Source organism: Dendrobates tinctorius, unplaced genomic scaffold (assembly GCF_039654945.1).
Source record: "Dendrobates tinctorius isolate UK_male_01 unplaced genomic scaffold, ASM3965494v1 ptg000009l, whole genome shotgun sequence".
NCBI lineage: Eukaryota > Metazoa > Chordata > Amphibia > Anura > Dendrobatidae > Dendrobates > Dendrobates tinctorius.
In genome coordinates this window covers 17,993,558-18,007,699 of record NW_027361677.1, presented here as the reverse complement: position 1 = coordinate 18,007,699, position 14,142 = coordinate 17,993,558, and the positions used below count along the sequence as shown (strand labels likewise).

Here is a 14,142-nt window from a genome sequence, read left to right as displayed (position 1 = left end):
AAAATGATGAAATGGTAAGACAGGATGTTGAGAAGGCTGAACTTTTAAATTCCTATTTTGCATCTGTTTTCTCTCAGAAAGGAAATGTAACACCAACTGTTATTCACTGTCCTATTAAGGGAATAGAAGAATCCAGGATATCTATAAACAGAAAGATAGTGAGGAAACACTTAGCTAACCTAAATGAATTCAAGTCTCCAGGTCCAGATGAATTACACCCCAGAGTACTGAAGGAGATAGCAGAAGAAATTTCTGAACCACTCTCCATAATCTTTGAAAATTCTTGGAGAACAGGAGAAGTGCCAGAAGACTGGAGAAGAGCAAATGTTGTTCCTATCTTCAAAAAGGGGAAGAAGGTGGACCCAGGCAACTATAGGCCGGTGAGTCTGACTTCTATACCAGGAAAGATCTTTGAACAAATTATTAAACAACATGTAAGTCAATACCTGGATAAGAATGAAGTGATCAAACAGAGTCAGCATGGGTTTGTAACTAATAAGTCATGTCAGACTAACTTAATTTCCTTCTATGACGGTATCACTGATTGGGTGGATCAAGGAAATGCTGTAGATATAGTATATCTTGACTTCAGCAAAGCATTTGACAAAGTCTCTCATACAATCCTTATTGAAAAAATGACTAAGTATGGAATGGACAAGGCAACTGTTAGGTGGATTCATAGCTGGCTTAGTGATCGGACCCAAAGAGTGGTCGTAAATGGCTGCACATCCAGTTGGAAGAATGTCTCAAGTGGGGTACCACAGGGCTCTGTCCTGGGCCCTGTATTGTTCAACATCTTTATCAACGATTTAGATGAAGGAATTGAGGGTAAACTGATTAAATTTGCTGATGACACAAAGCTAGGAGGGATAGCTAATACTAGAGAAGAGAGAGAGAGGATTCAAAAAGATTTAAATAAACTGGAGAAGTGGGCAGTAACTAACAGAATGCTTTTTAACAGGGAGAAATGCAAAGTACTACATCTGGGCAATAAAAATGAAAAAAGCATATATAGAATGGGAGGAATAGGGCTAAGTGACAGCACATGTGAAAAAGACTTGGGTATACTAATAGATCACAGACTGAATATGAGTCAACAGTGTGATGCAGCAGCAAAAAAGGCAAATGCAGTTCTAGGATGTATTAACAGAAGCATACAGTCTAGATCACGTGAGGTCATTGTTTCCCTCTACTCCTCTTTGGTCAGACCTCATCTGGAATATTGTGTCCAGTTTTGGGCACCACATTTTAAAAAAGACATCAACAAACTGGAGCAAGTTCAGAAAAGAGCGACCAGAATGGTGACCGGTCTGCAAACCCTGTCTTATGAGGAAAGGTTGCAGGATTTGGGAATGTTTAGTTTGCAAAAGAGAAGACTGAGAGGAGACTTAATTGCTGTCTACAAATATCTAAAGGGCTGTCACATTGTAGAAGGATCAACTTTATTCTCATTTGCACAAGGAAAGACTAGAAGCAATGGGATGAAACTGAATGGGAGGAGACACAGATTAGATATTAGAAAAAACTTTTTGACAGTTAGAGTGATCAATGAGTGGAACAGGCTGCCACGAGAAGTGGTGAGTTCTCCTTCAATGGAAGTCTTCAAACAGAGGCTGGACAGACATCTGACTGGGATGATTTAGCGAATCCTGCTTTGAGCAGGGGGTTGGACCAGATGGCCCAGGAGGTCCCTTCCAACTCTACGATTCTATGATTCTATGATTCTATGATATGGGGCCCATTATGCTGTATGCAGTAATATATGGGGCCCATTATGCTGTATGAAGTAATATATGGGGCCCATTATACTGTATGAAGTAATATATGGGGCCCATTATGCTGTATGAAGTAATATATGGGGCCCATTATACTGTATGAAGTCATATTGGGCCCATTATGCTGTATGAAGTAATATATGTGGCCCATTATGCTGTATGAAGTAATATATGGGGCCCATTATACTGTATGAAGTCATATATGGGGCCCATTGTACTGTATGAAATAATATTTGGGGCCCAATATACTGTATGCAGTAATATATGGGGCTCATAATACTGTATGGAACATTATGTGGGGATAGGGGATGACTTTCTGCTTGTTGTGGATCAGACCGCTGGGACCCCCATGATCCTAGGAAACGTAGCTTTGAAGAGCACCATGTAAATGGAGCTGTGGTCAGTCATACGCACTGTGGTGCCATTCACATGTGGCTCTTCACATAACTCCTTAATGAGAGTGATGAGGGGAGGACAAAGTATAGCAAAAATTCACTGATCGGGGTGATGAGTGCTATAGTTTGTGGGCTGGTGGGGTTTGTGTGGCAGGGCTGCATTTTTGTTCCAGTCCGGCCCTGTGCCAGGCCTAGCATTGCCATTAATGGACCTTGTTCTGGATACTTACGTGTCTTGTATGTGCGTGTGATGGCGCTGACATCCTTGTATTTGGAGTTTTGGACACCTTTTTTTTCTATTTATCTAAATCAAAATGTCCATTATTGTACTCAGTTTTACAGAATAGATATGAACATTTACTTTGTGTGCGGGGGGGCGTCATTTTGCTGTTCGCCTCAGGCAGCAGATAGGCTAGGTTCACCCCTGCCTCCGGTGTCTGCTGCAGGACCATTAGTATCCATACAACCTCGGGGACCGGGCCCCGGCCTTGCGCTGTGAACTTGGGAAGGGTTCTGCTCTAACCCTAGTCCTTAGTCCTCTCCTTACGTTCCGTACTAATCCTTCCTTCTTATGGAGAGAGTCAGACTTTCTATCAATGTTCCTTTCCTGTGCCAGCGGACCCAGGTCACTGAGGTCAGCTGCAGCACTTCCTTCATCCATCCCACTCCAGGGATCTTCACTCCTCCTCTGACTGTCAGACTGACCAAATCCTAAACTCTTCCCGCTCTTTTGGTGCCAACTAACTCCACCCACCTCCCAGCACGCTTCGTGTTCCAAGCAGAGAGCCACCAAAGAGTGCTTTGCTACACTACTATGTTGTGTGGGATGCAGGTGTTGGAGTGTGGTCAGGTGTCTCCACCTTACCAGAATGGTGGGGTACCACACCTCAGGAGGAGGTGCAGTACCTCTGTGGCGACTGAACCCTCAGGGGCGCCACAGAAGGAAGGAAGGAAAGGATGGAGGAGAGGGGGGAACGGCAGAGAGCAAAGAGACCGGGGCTGGAAGGATGGAGGGAGCACCGGGGACAAGAGGATGGAGGAAGGAGACAAGGAAGGGAAGCATGGAGGAGAGGGGGGAACAGCAGGGAGCAAAGAGACCGAGGCTGGAAGGATGGAGGAAGGAGAGGAGAGTAGGGAAGGAAGGAGAGAAGGGAAGGAAGGAGGGAAGGAAGAAAGGAAGTGGATCGCCCTCACCCAGGGCGGCGGGGTACTCAGTACCGGGCCCGGTGGATTTCAATGGGAGATGTCACGGTAGCTGCGACCCGGTCCGTGGCCCTGGGCGTCCATTGTAAAAGGGGAATAGAGTGGATGATGATGTTTAAAGTTTATAAGTGAATGACTTGTGACGCCACCTGTGGTGTTTGGCAATCAAGATGTTAAGCCGATGCTGCAGACAGATCCTCTGGGACAGATGGTGTGGTGCAGCAATGATGGTGTAGCCCTCCACAGGCAGGGCTGTAGTCCCAGGGCAGAGTAGATGAAGAAGATAGGTGTTAAGGGAGAGAGTGTAGTGTCCGGCACCAAGATGTAGCAGTGCTGAGTATGTTGGCGCAGGAATAAGCGGAGGACACCAGGGCATGTAGATCCAAAGCTTTACTCAGTCTGCTGAGCATACAGGGGCCCGCCTCGGTGCCGTGTCCTCCGGGTCAGGGGCTCAGCCAACTTCCAGGCAAGATGAAGTACTCCCAACACTCCGCCAACATATGTGCCTTTTCTGAACGTCTCCCTTTTGCGCCTATAGTGAAGTACTCTCAGTACTGAGTTACACTGGAGTTCCTCCTGTCAGATGTTCCTATGAACTCTACTTGTACGGCAGCCAGTTGTAGCCTGCTTCGGGGACTCCTTGCTACCAACTCCCGGCTCACTATCGTTGTTGTTGTGCCCCCAAGTCTTGTGTGGGAATAAAGTGGTGACAACTTCTATTCCTCCGGTCAGGGCCGCAGCTATAATGAGGCAAGTTGAGCCAGGTGCTGAAGCGGCAGGCAGCAGGGGGCGGCATTATGCGCTCCTGTACCCGCAGCACCTACAATTTAGCCTCTGCACGCTGGTGGGGCTGGAAGGATGGAGAGAGTGCTGGGGACGAGAGGATGGAGGAAGGAGACAAGGAAGGGAAGCATGGAGGAGAGGGGGGAACAGCAGGGAGCAAAGAGACCGAGGCTGGAAGTATGGAGGGAGCCTCGGGGACGAAAGGATGGAGGAAGGAAGGGAAGAGAAGGAAGGAGAGAAGGAAGGGAAGAGAAGGAGAGAAGGAAGGAGAGGAGAGAAGGAAGGAAGGATGGAGGAGAGGAGAGGAGGAAGGTGAGAAGGAAGGGAAGGATGGAGGAGAGGGGGGAACAGCAGGGAGCAAGGAGACCGAGGCTGGAAGTATGGAGGGAGCCCCGGGGACGAAAGGATGGAGGAAGGAAGGGAAGAGAAGGAAGGAGAGAAGGAAGGGAAGAATAAAGGAAGGAGAGGAGAGAAGGAAGGAAAGAAGGAATGAAGGAGAGGAGGGAAGGAAAGAATGAAGGAAGGAAAGAATGAAGGAAGGAGAGAAGGAAGGAAGGAGAGGAGGGAAGGAAGGAGAGGAAGGAAGGAAGGAGAGAAGGAAGGAAGGAAAGAAGGAGAGAAGGAGAGAAGGAGAGAAGGAAGGAAGGTAGAGATGCTGCCTGCTCCTACAGCCCCCCCTCCCCCCACTGGAATCAATAGGAAGCGGGGGATGAAAGAGACCGAGACACCAGGAAGGACAGAAGGGAGAAAAGAGATGATCTGTACAGTGAGAAACAGCCATTATATCATAGTCACTAATGTCAGCAAGAAAGGAAAACATTTATTATCTATCTATTATCTACCATCTCTCTATTTGTTATCTATCTATCCATTATCTAGCTATTATCTATCTATCTATCTATTTATCCCTGATAATCCACATTACACCTTATCCAGATATTCAGCATTGATTTAATTCCTGATACAATAAATAATATAATGATTCTGGGGACGTATATAAATATCAGTTTGGCCAGACACTTTTTCTTGACTTCCTCTGAATAATCTCATTCACACAGCAATGCCCATCCATTCCCACAATATAATGACTGACAAAAAGCAAACCCCAGACTGTATTATGGCGCAGGAAACTGAGATCTATCAGCCCTGCGGTGACATAATCCTGGAAAGTGAATTTTACTTATTCTTAACCTCTGTGTCGCAGCCTCCCCTCCACTCACCACTCACCACTCATAGAACAAGTGATAGAACAACCTGGATCTTTCCTTATCTTCCAACAATAGGGTGCAGCGCCACCTACTGGCCACTGTGGAGTATTGCATGTCACTCACTAGCTGCAGGGTTATTTACTCTTTCACAGAATGAAAACCTAATGACTAGTGATATTTTCATAACATAAAAGGTTACAGATTACATTGGATCAGCACATTGTTACTCTATAAACTAAACCTACCAAATCGGCCATAGTCCCAGGCACTGTACACATTTTAAAAATCTGCTTAAAATACTCCCTGAAAAATCTTCTTATTTCGATGAGGTTTTCAAAACGTCACCAAGAAAAAAAAAAAAAAAAAGACTTTTTGATGTGGTTGCAAAACGCTGCGTGGGAAAAAAAAAGTTTCGAAACTTCTCCAAGAAAAAAAAAAGTTTCCAAAAACGGGGGGAAAAAAAAGCGTTTTTTGGAATGGATTTTTGCTGAAAAAAACTCATCCGTTTTTTCCTCCTCCCGAAAAATCCATCTGAACCTAATTTATTTTTTTTCATTTTTTTTTTTCCCTTTGCGAGGATTTCAAAACTTTGTCGTAGCTAAAAACAAAAATGTGAAAAAAAAACAACAAAAAACTATAAACAGCAAAGAATCAATAAAAGTTTATTACAAAGATTTGGGATTTTATGTCCTCGCTGTTACATTTATACCGCAGCTTATTGCTTTGGTTTTTAAATGTCACTTTGGTGCAGATTTTTTTTTTTTTTAGATGTCATCATGTCGGTGTGCAGGGAACATAAATGGAAACCGGCATCCGCTAATTGTTGTGCGGCGGTTAATGGCCTCTCCGCCGCGGTGATTGATTGGACGGGCGCCTGTCAGGTCTCAATCACCTCTAGATAGCAGACGGAGAACACTGCCACCAAGTGTTGATTTATGGGCATGACATTATCAGGTGACGGACAAGCGCCAGTCAGGATTGATTTACGCGTCAATCAGTAGAACTGCACCAGATGTTAATTGCTTTAACCTTACATGACTGAGACTGTCAGGATCATACTGTGCGGAAAATGCAATCGGCACAAGTTCTGAGGAACAAAGAAAGTTCTGTCATTTGCAACAATTGTTCATGTCACTTATTGAAATGATTAGTACTAGAAGTTTTTCTTTTTTTACTAGAAGTTTGTAATTGAGTGAGAAAAGCAGACATAACTGCAGAGACCAGACCTCCTCTGGTATAGCATCAGCACAAAAAGTGGAGCTTCATGGCTGAGCTGCTGCATGCAGCCGTACATCGCCAAGCACAATGCCGAGCGTCGGATGGAGTGGTGTAAGGCCGCCACCACTGGACTCTGGAGGAGACTTGTTCTGTGCAATGACTGATCACACTCCAGGAGGACGTTGCCCCCTGACTGCATTGTGACCGCTCTACAGATGGTGGAGGAGGTATAATGCTATAGGCTATCAGGGGTCGGCATTGGGCCCTCAGTTCCAGCCAAGGGAAATCTAAACTTCAGCATACAGGACATTTTTGGTAGCGTCTAAGGCTTGATTTATTTCAGGTGTCTGGCCTAAGGTCTATATCTGGGTTCAATCTGTGGTTTGAAATGATATAAATCTGGAATCGCTGTGATCGTACTGAGCCGAAGAATAAATCTGTCTACTGCATACTGAATGGCATAAAAAAAATCCAATAAAAACAATTACTGAATCACCGTTCTTTATTCATTCTGCCTCCAAAAAAATATAATAAGCCATTGAAAAAAGTTATCTTTGAGAATCAGAATGAGTTAACTGAGAAACCATCAGCGAGTTTGTATTGATTGTTTGATAGTCGGGTTTCTCAATTTTCTCTCTCTCTTTTTCTCAGCTATTCTCAGCTGATTTCTGACCGCAGACCACATCAAAGTTGAATGTGCTGGAAACAAAAGAGCCTGGAAAAGCACCGCCTCTATGTTCTGCTGGCTATTGGAGGCAGCAGAATGAGTTAACTGAAAAATTGTCAGTGAGCTGTTCTGATGGTCTGATATAGAGTTTCTAACTTTTCTCATTTTGTGACTTTCAGCTAATTTTATGTCTGCAGAACACATCAAAGTTTTTTGTGCTGGAAACAAAGAGCCTCTGTATTGTGCTGTCAATTGGAATCAGAATGAGCAAACTGAGAAACTGTCAGTGAACTCATTGTAATGCTCTGAAAGGAGCATTTATAATCTTTCTCTCTTTTTTATAAGCTCCTCTTAACTGATTTATGTCTGCGGACCGCATCAAAGTTGTATGTGATGGAAACAAAGAGCATGTAAAAGCACTGTCTATTGGTGGCGGCAGAATGAGTTAACTGGGGAACCATCAGTGAGCTCGCTTTGCTCTAACTTTTCTCTATTTTTCTGAGCTCTTCTCAGCTGATTTATGACCACAGACCACATCAAAGTTGAATGTGCCGAAAGCAACAAGCCTGTAGAAGCCGAGCGGTAAAATTTTTTTAATCAAACCCGATTGTAAAAATTATTTTTTTAAGCACCAACTACGTGCATTTAAATAATAATAATAATAATAATAATAATAATAATAATAATAATAATAAAATGACCCCAGAGGTGAGTGGGTGGGAGGACAACCCCTTTAATGTTACGGCTGACACATACACATATTCTCGACATACGCAGTCTTCTATAAATTCCAATAAAATGAATTTACCGATTACATTGATGATTATTTTTGTATAATTTGTTTTATTCATTTTTATAAAAATATTAAAAAAGTAAAACAAAAGACAAAAAAAACACGTAATACCGCCCCCACACCCCACTATACAGATACATAGTACAGTAACAAAACAGCGCCATAATGCAATCCTATATGAGTATGATGGCGGTTAGTATCCAGACGCGTATACAATCCCAATAAAACATCATATAAATCATTACAGAGGGTTCCTGAGCGGGCGCAGAGGGCGGCACTATACGGTACGTGATGGCGGTGCACGAGACACCTCATCTCATTATATCAGCGGCTGTCAGGGGAACATGGTGAGCGGAGGCTATATTCAAGTAATTAATCACATTAGTATCCCTGAGGACGGAGAGAGGAAGATATAGTGTTAATAATCTACGGCAGATTGACAATCCGCCACCAGAGGAAGAATGGAAAGCGGAAAAAAAAATATGGCTTTGTGGATCATTAATTTTGGAAAGGATTCAATAAAAGCGTCAGTAAAGTGGACGAGATTTGCACTTAATGAGGTCTCTTGGTGGCAGAATGAGTTAACTGAAAAACAGTCAGCGAGCTCATTCTCATGGCATGAAAGTAGAGTTTTCAACTTTTCTCTCTATCTTTTTCTGACCCCCATCAAGCTGATTTCTGATCGCAGACCACATCAAAGTTGTATGTGCTGGAAGAAGAAAACAGCCTGTAAAAGCATTGCTTCTGTGTTATGCTGTCTATTGGCAGCGGCAGAATGAGTTGTCGGAGAAACTGTCAGCGAACTCGTTCTGATGGCGTGAAAGTAGAGTTTTTAACTTTTCTCTCTCTCTTTTCTGACTTCCTTCCAGCTGATTTCTGATCGCAGACCACATCAAAGTTGTACGCGCTGGAAGCAAAGAACCTGAAAAAGCACTGCTGTCTATTGGCAGTTCCAGAAAGAGTTAACTGAAAAACAGTCAGCGAGCTCATTCTGATGGCATGAAAGTAGAGTTTTCAACTTTTCTCTCTCTTTTTCTAACTCCCATCAAGCTGATTTCTGATCACAGACCACATCAAAGTTGTAAATGCTGGAAAGAACCTGTAAAAGCACAGCTTCTGTGTTGTGCTGTCTTTTGGCAGTGGCAGAATGAGGTAACTGAAAAACCATCAGTGAGCCTATTTTGACAGTCCAACGGGAGAGTCTGTCTTTTGTCTGATGAGCTCCTCTCAGCTGATTGATGACAACAGACCACATCAAAGTCGAATGAGCCAGTAAAAGCCAAACGGTGCAAATTTTTTTTTTTAAGTGAAACTGAATTGCAAAAATTATTTTTAGCCCTTAATAAATGTATTTAGATAAAAAAAAATATATTTATTTTGGATCCAGAGGTGGACTCAGGACACTTTACATGAAGGGACCGCCCACTGGACATTTGTGATCACTGAGGATCTATCACTTGTAAACCATGTATGTCATTTATGCAAAGGTGATGGCAAAGCCAAGGATATATGGACGTAACCTATCCACTGTCTGTGAGCAGGACCGGCATTATGCTGGGTAGTGCCCTCTGTGATACCATCTGTTAGTGCCCACAGTGGTGGCATGACCATACAATGCCGACAGCGCCATAATAAAAAAAAGATTGTGGTGTAGTAACGAGTCCTAGTCAGCAGATGGTGCAATATACTAGACACCTCCCAGTTGGCCATGGTTCAGGGTGTTAAAAAAAAAGTGAAAATATTGTTTTGAACTCCCCAAAAATACTAATAAAAAAATCCCATATATACACAGTTAATTCAAACATTTTCATTGCTTTTTTTGTAATTTTTGTGTGCCTAAAACATGCGTTTCAAAGAGCTGGCAAATTGCAATGTCACTAATAACCCCTTTATTAATGTGTTAGTAAAGGGTTAACATTAAAGAGGATTGACTAGGATTAGACAAGCATAACTTTTCTTTTTTCTTTTTTTTTTTCACCCCCAAAATCAGCATCATGTCTATCCTCATGTTGTGTCTGCAGATTTTTTTCTCTTCTTACACTGAACAATCCCTTTAAATAAATCAGTAAATGCTAGAAAGGGAAGAGGAGGGGGACGCAGCTGCATCATTTCCTCCATAGTATCGGTATGAGATTATGTGCTGGCAGAGGGGATTGGGTGCAGCATGGAAGAAGAGACAGCTCTGATTTGGAGCCGCCTATTTAGCACAGTTATAGAGATAAATCTCACAGTTATAGAGAGAAATCGCATAGTTATAGAGATAAGTTGCACAGTTACAGAGATGATTTGTACAGTTACAGAGATGAATTGCACAGTAAGGCTAGAGTCACACTAGCGTATGGCATCCGATTCTAATGACCCTTGACTCCTGCTCGCAGCAGAGTCATGCTACTGTGCACCGATCCACTCGCACAGAGAGAATCGGAGCACATCTGAGGAGGAGGCAGAGAATGTAATGTGGGTGCACATCCGAGTGATGTGCGTTGGGTCACTCTCACCCATAGACTTATATGGGTGCGATTGAGCTGAGACTCGTCCGAGTCTTGGTGCCAATTGCAGCATGCTGCGATTGTTCTCGCATGCCGATTCGGCCTGAGAAAATAATCGCAGATGTGATCTGCCCCATAGATTAACACTGGGCCGAGTGCTATGCGATGTTTTCTCGCATAGCACTCGTCCTTATTCTACGGTAGTGTGACTCCGGCCTTATAGAGATGAATCACACAGTTATGGAGATAAATTGCACAGTTATGGAGATACATTACACAGCTATAGAGATGAGTTGCACAGTTATAGAGAAAAATCACACAGTTTTAGGTTATAGAGAAAAATCACACAGTTTTAGAGATAAGTTGCACAGTTATAGAGAAAAATCGCAGTTATAGAGATGAGTTGCACAGTTATAGAGTTGCACTGCTATAGAGATGAGTTGCACAGTTATAGAGATGAGTTGCACAGTTATAGAGATGAGTTGCACAGCTATAGAGATGAGTTGGACAGCTATAGAGATGAGTTGCACAGCTATAGGAACGAGTTGCACAGCTACAGAGATGAGTTGAAGAGTTGTAGAGATAAATTGCTAAGTTGTAGAGATGAATTGCACAGTTATAGAAATAATGTAAAAAGAAGGAAATTACTCCAAAAGGCAGATAAGGCACAGTGTAATCTACATCATCTTTCTTGTCCATTTGATTATGTTAGCCAACTTTTCTAAATCCTTTTCCTGAAGGATCTCGGGTTTCTGGCTTGTAAAATTTTAAGTTGACCCGTGCAGCTTGGAGTTCCGTTGAAGAAAACTTTGGAGGAGAACAGGTGTATGTGGCTCTCTGGGGACTTGACAACTCTTCTGGGAGGCTGGAAAGTCTTCATTTTTTTTCTCCATCCCAATGGTGGGACCAATCCAGTAGATCAGAAAGGGTGGAGACTGGAGAGCATGGAAGTGTGTGTTTGTTGGGTGTGGACTTGGCAGCCAGGTTAATAAGGAAATTCCTCCAGGTTTTCCAGGCCGTACAGGTCAGCCAGCATCTTAAATCTAGGACCCCATTCATTTAACACATCATAGTCGATTTCAGAATCTGATGATCCGGACTCCAAGGAGCTGAGAGATTCCACATTCGACTCGGAGCCTTCGTAGCCGAATATGTGGAGGGTGTCGTAGGGCAGGCAGTCTCCATCGTTGTCCGCGTCGTCTTTCTTCACTTCGATCATGGAGAACATGTCTCCATTTCTGGCTGGTTTCTGGACGTGGGCGTACAGGTTGGGGTAAGGCTCCACCATGTCAGGCTTTGACCTCACCACATTTCTACGCACAGAGTTGAGCACGGACACATCATATCCATTGGTGTCCATTTCTCCTCCTCCTTCCTCGTCGTAGATCACCAGCTGCTCATGGATTTCTGCTGGGTTCTTCATTAACATCAGGGGGCCATTACCGCGCATCCTCCGCAGTATCAGAAATGCCACCAGCACTGCAAAAACCAAATAGGAGATCAAAGTCAAGACCGTTAACTGCTCATTTATCTGGACACCCATGGTCCAACATAAACTAGTGTAGGGTCAGTGTCACACATCCATTTTTCATGGTCCAAGTATGAAGCTGATCGGGATGACGGGTTTGGGCCAAGAGAACTGTGGCTAGTCAATGGATTTTGGAACCTCGTATCATGGATGTGTAAAACTGGCCAAAAAAGGAGTCATTTGATGGAGACACCAGACCTGATGGGGACTCACCGCACAGAAGGATTAGCGCTAGGCTGCAGAAGATGATGATGATGGTGGAGGACGACACTGCCGCCTGCTTCAGGTATTCCTCACAGTACGTGAATTTGCCTTCTTCATTGCACTTGCAGACAGTGATGGTCAGAGTGTTGGTGCTGCTCAGGGGCGGCACTCCGTTGTCAGAGATCACTATTGGCAGGTAGTGGAACTTCGTCACATCGCGATTGAAGGCTCCATTCTTCACTACGATTTGTGCTGTATTATCTGCAGAGGAGAAAACGATCCCAGATGTCAGAGGTAATGTGAGGCATCATTAGTGTATGACACGTTTATATGTCGACTCAGTGCAAAAAACTATGGGGGTGGAGAGGCAGCATCACACTTGGGGTGCAGAGGCAGCATCACACGGGGTGCAGAGGCAGCATCACACGGGGTGCAGAGGCAGCATCACACTTGGGGTGCAGAGGCAGCATCACACTTGGGGTGCAGAGGCAGCATCGTACTTGGGGAAGAAAGGCAGAGGTCACATTTGGGGTTCAGAGGCAGCATCGTACTTGGGGAAGAAAGGCAGAGGTCACATTTGGGGTTCAGAGGCAGCAGTCACACTTGGTTTACAGAGGCAGCAGTCACACTTGGGTACAGAGATAGCATCACACGGGGTGCAGAGGCAGCATGACATGGGTTGCAGAGGCAGCATCGTACTTGGGTTGCAGAGGCTGCATCGTACTTGGGGTGCAGAGGCAGCATCACACTTGGGATGCAGAGGCAGCATCACATTTGGGGTTCAGAGGCAGCATCACACTTGGGGTACAGAGATAGCATCACACGGGGTGCAGAGGCAGCATCACACAGGGTACAGAGGCAGCATCACACGGGGTGCAGAGGCAGCATCGTACTTGGGGTGCAGAGGCAGCATCGCACTTGGGGTAGAGAGGCAGCAGTAGCACTTGGGGTGCACTGATCTCAGTAAATGTGGTCCTGATGTGCCCGTGGATGGAGCAGTAGTGCACATGCATTGACCCCTGCCTTAGTCCCTTCTCTATCTACGGGTGCTGTAATGCGCATGCACCACCACACTGAGAGTTGCATTGGTCATTCATGTGCAAATACGGGACTTCCTTTCCACTGCTAATTGGGGACTCCCATCCTGTAAAAATTGGTGGGGCGACCATTTTACGGAACACCTCTTTTCTGTAAGAAGGGTATGAACTATTTTCAGACATATTGCAATACCTCATTGTCCAGAATCAGAGACAAAATGGCTAAACCGCAATACCACCCCCGACCTGTCAGCAGGTGTGGCACTTATTTAAAAAAAACAAAACAACTATTTTTGATATTCTGGAGAAACGCTCGATACGTTTCGGCTTAGCGGAGATTTGAGTAAATATGGCCGCACCGCCTCTGCGAGGGTCCTGTTGCTTCTCTATAAGTCTTGTGCGGAGTCCTATACTTTGCTCATACTTCTCGCACTTGATTTCCTTCCTTCTCCTAATTTAGGAACGTTTACAAATTTTCCATCTGCCGAGTTCTGTTATCTAGCGGAAGACGGGACGCGTATATTAAAGAGGGAAGCGCTCGCTGTACCCCGACGGATGCAGCCGCCAGCAGTCCCCGAGTCCTTCATTGTGATTCCATTGACCGTAATCTCGGAATCAAAATTTCTACATTTTACAGAGCCACATCCTGAGCTTTCTGCGTGGTGTTTGTGTGTGTGCACTGGAGGTTAACAGGGAAGAACAGCACAATACCGCGAATATCCACCACTGTGAAATTGTTTTCTTTCTCCGCCGAATAGTACGTAAACTTCGTCCCCGGGAGCATCTCATCCTTATCAGTTGCCGAGATGGTTAAGATGGCCTAAAGGGAGACAGATAAGCGC

General features: G+C 44.5%; 1 protein-coding gene across 1 annotated transcript in view; it reads right to left on the bottom strand.

The window, feature by feature from the left end:
• Window positions 1–7,958: 7,958 nt before the first annotated feature.
• CDH5 (cadherin 5) overlaps window positions 7,959–14,142 on the bottom strand; it is a 45,736-nt gene continuing 39,552 nt past the window's right edge. The window contains exons 10-12 of the mRNA XM_073582938.1: window positions 14,012–14,120; window positions 12,273–12,524; window positions 7,959–12,010 (exon numbers count right to left, since the gene is read on the bottom strand). Coding sequence (XP_073439039.1) covers window positions 11,517–12,010; window positions 12,273–12,524; window positions 14,012–14,120 — 855 coding nt within the window. The 3' untranslated portion in view covers window positions 7,959–11,516. The remainder of the gene's footprint in view (window positions 12,011–12,272; window positions 12,525–14,011; window positions 14,121–14,142) is intronic.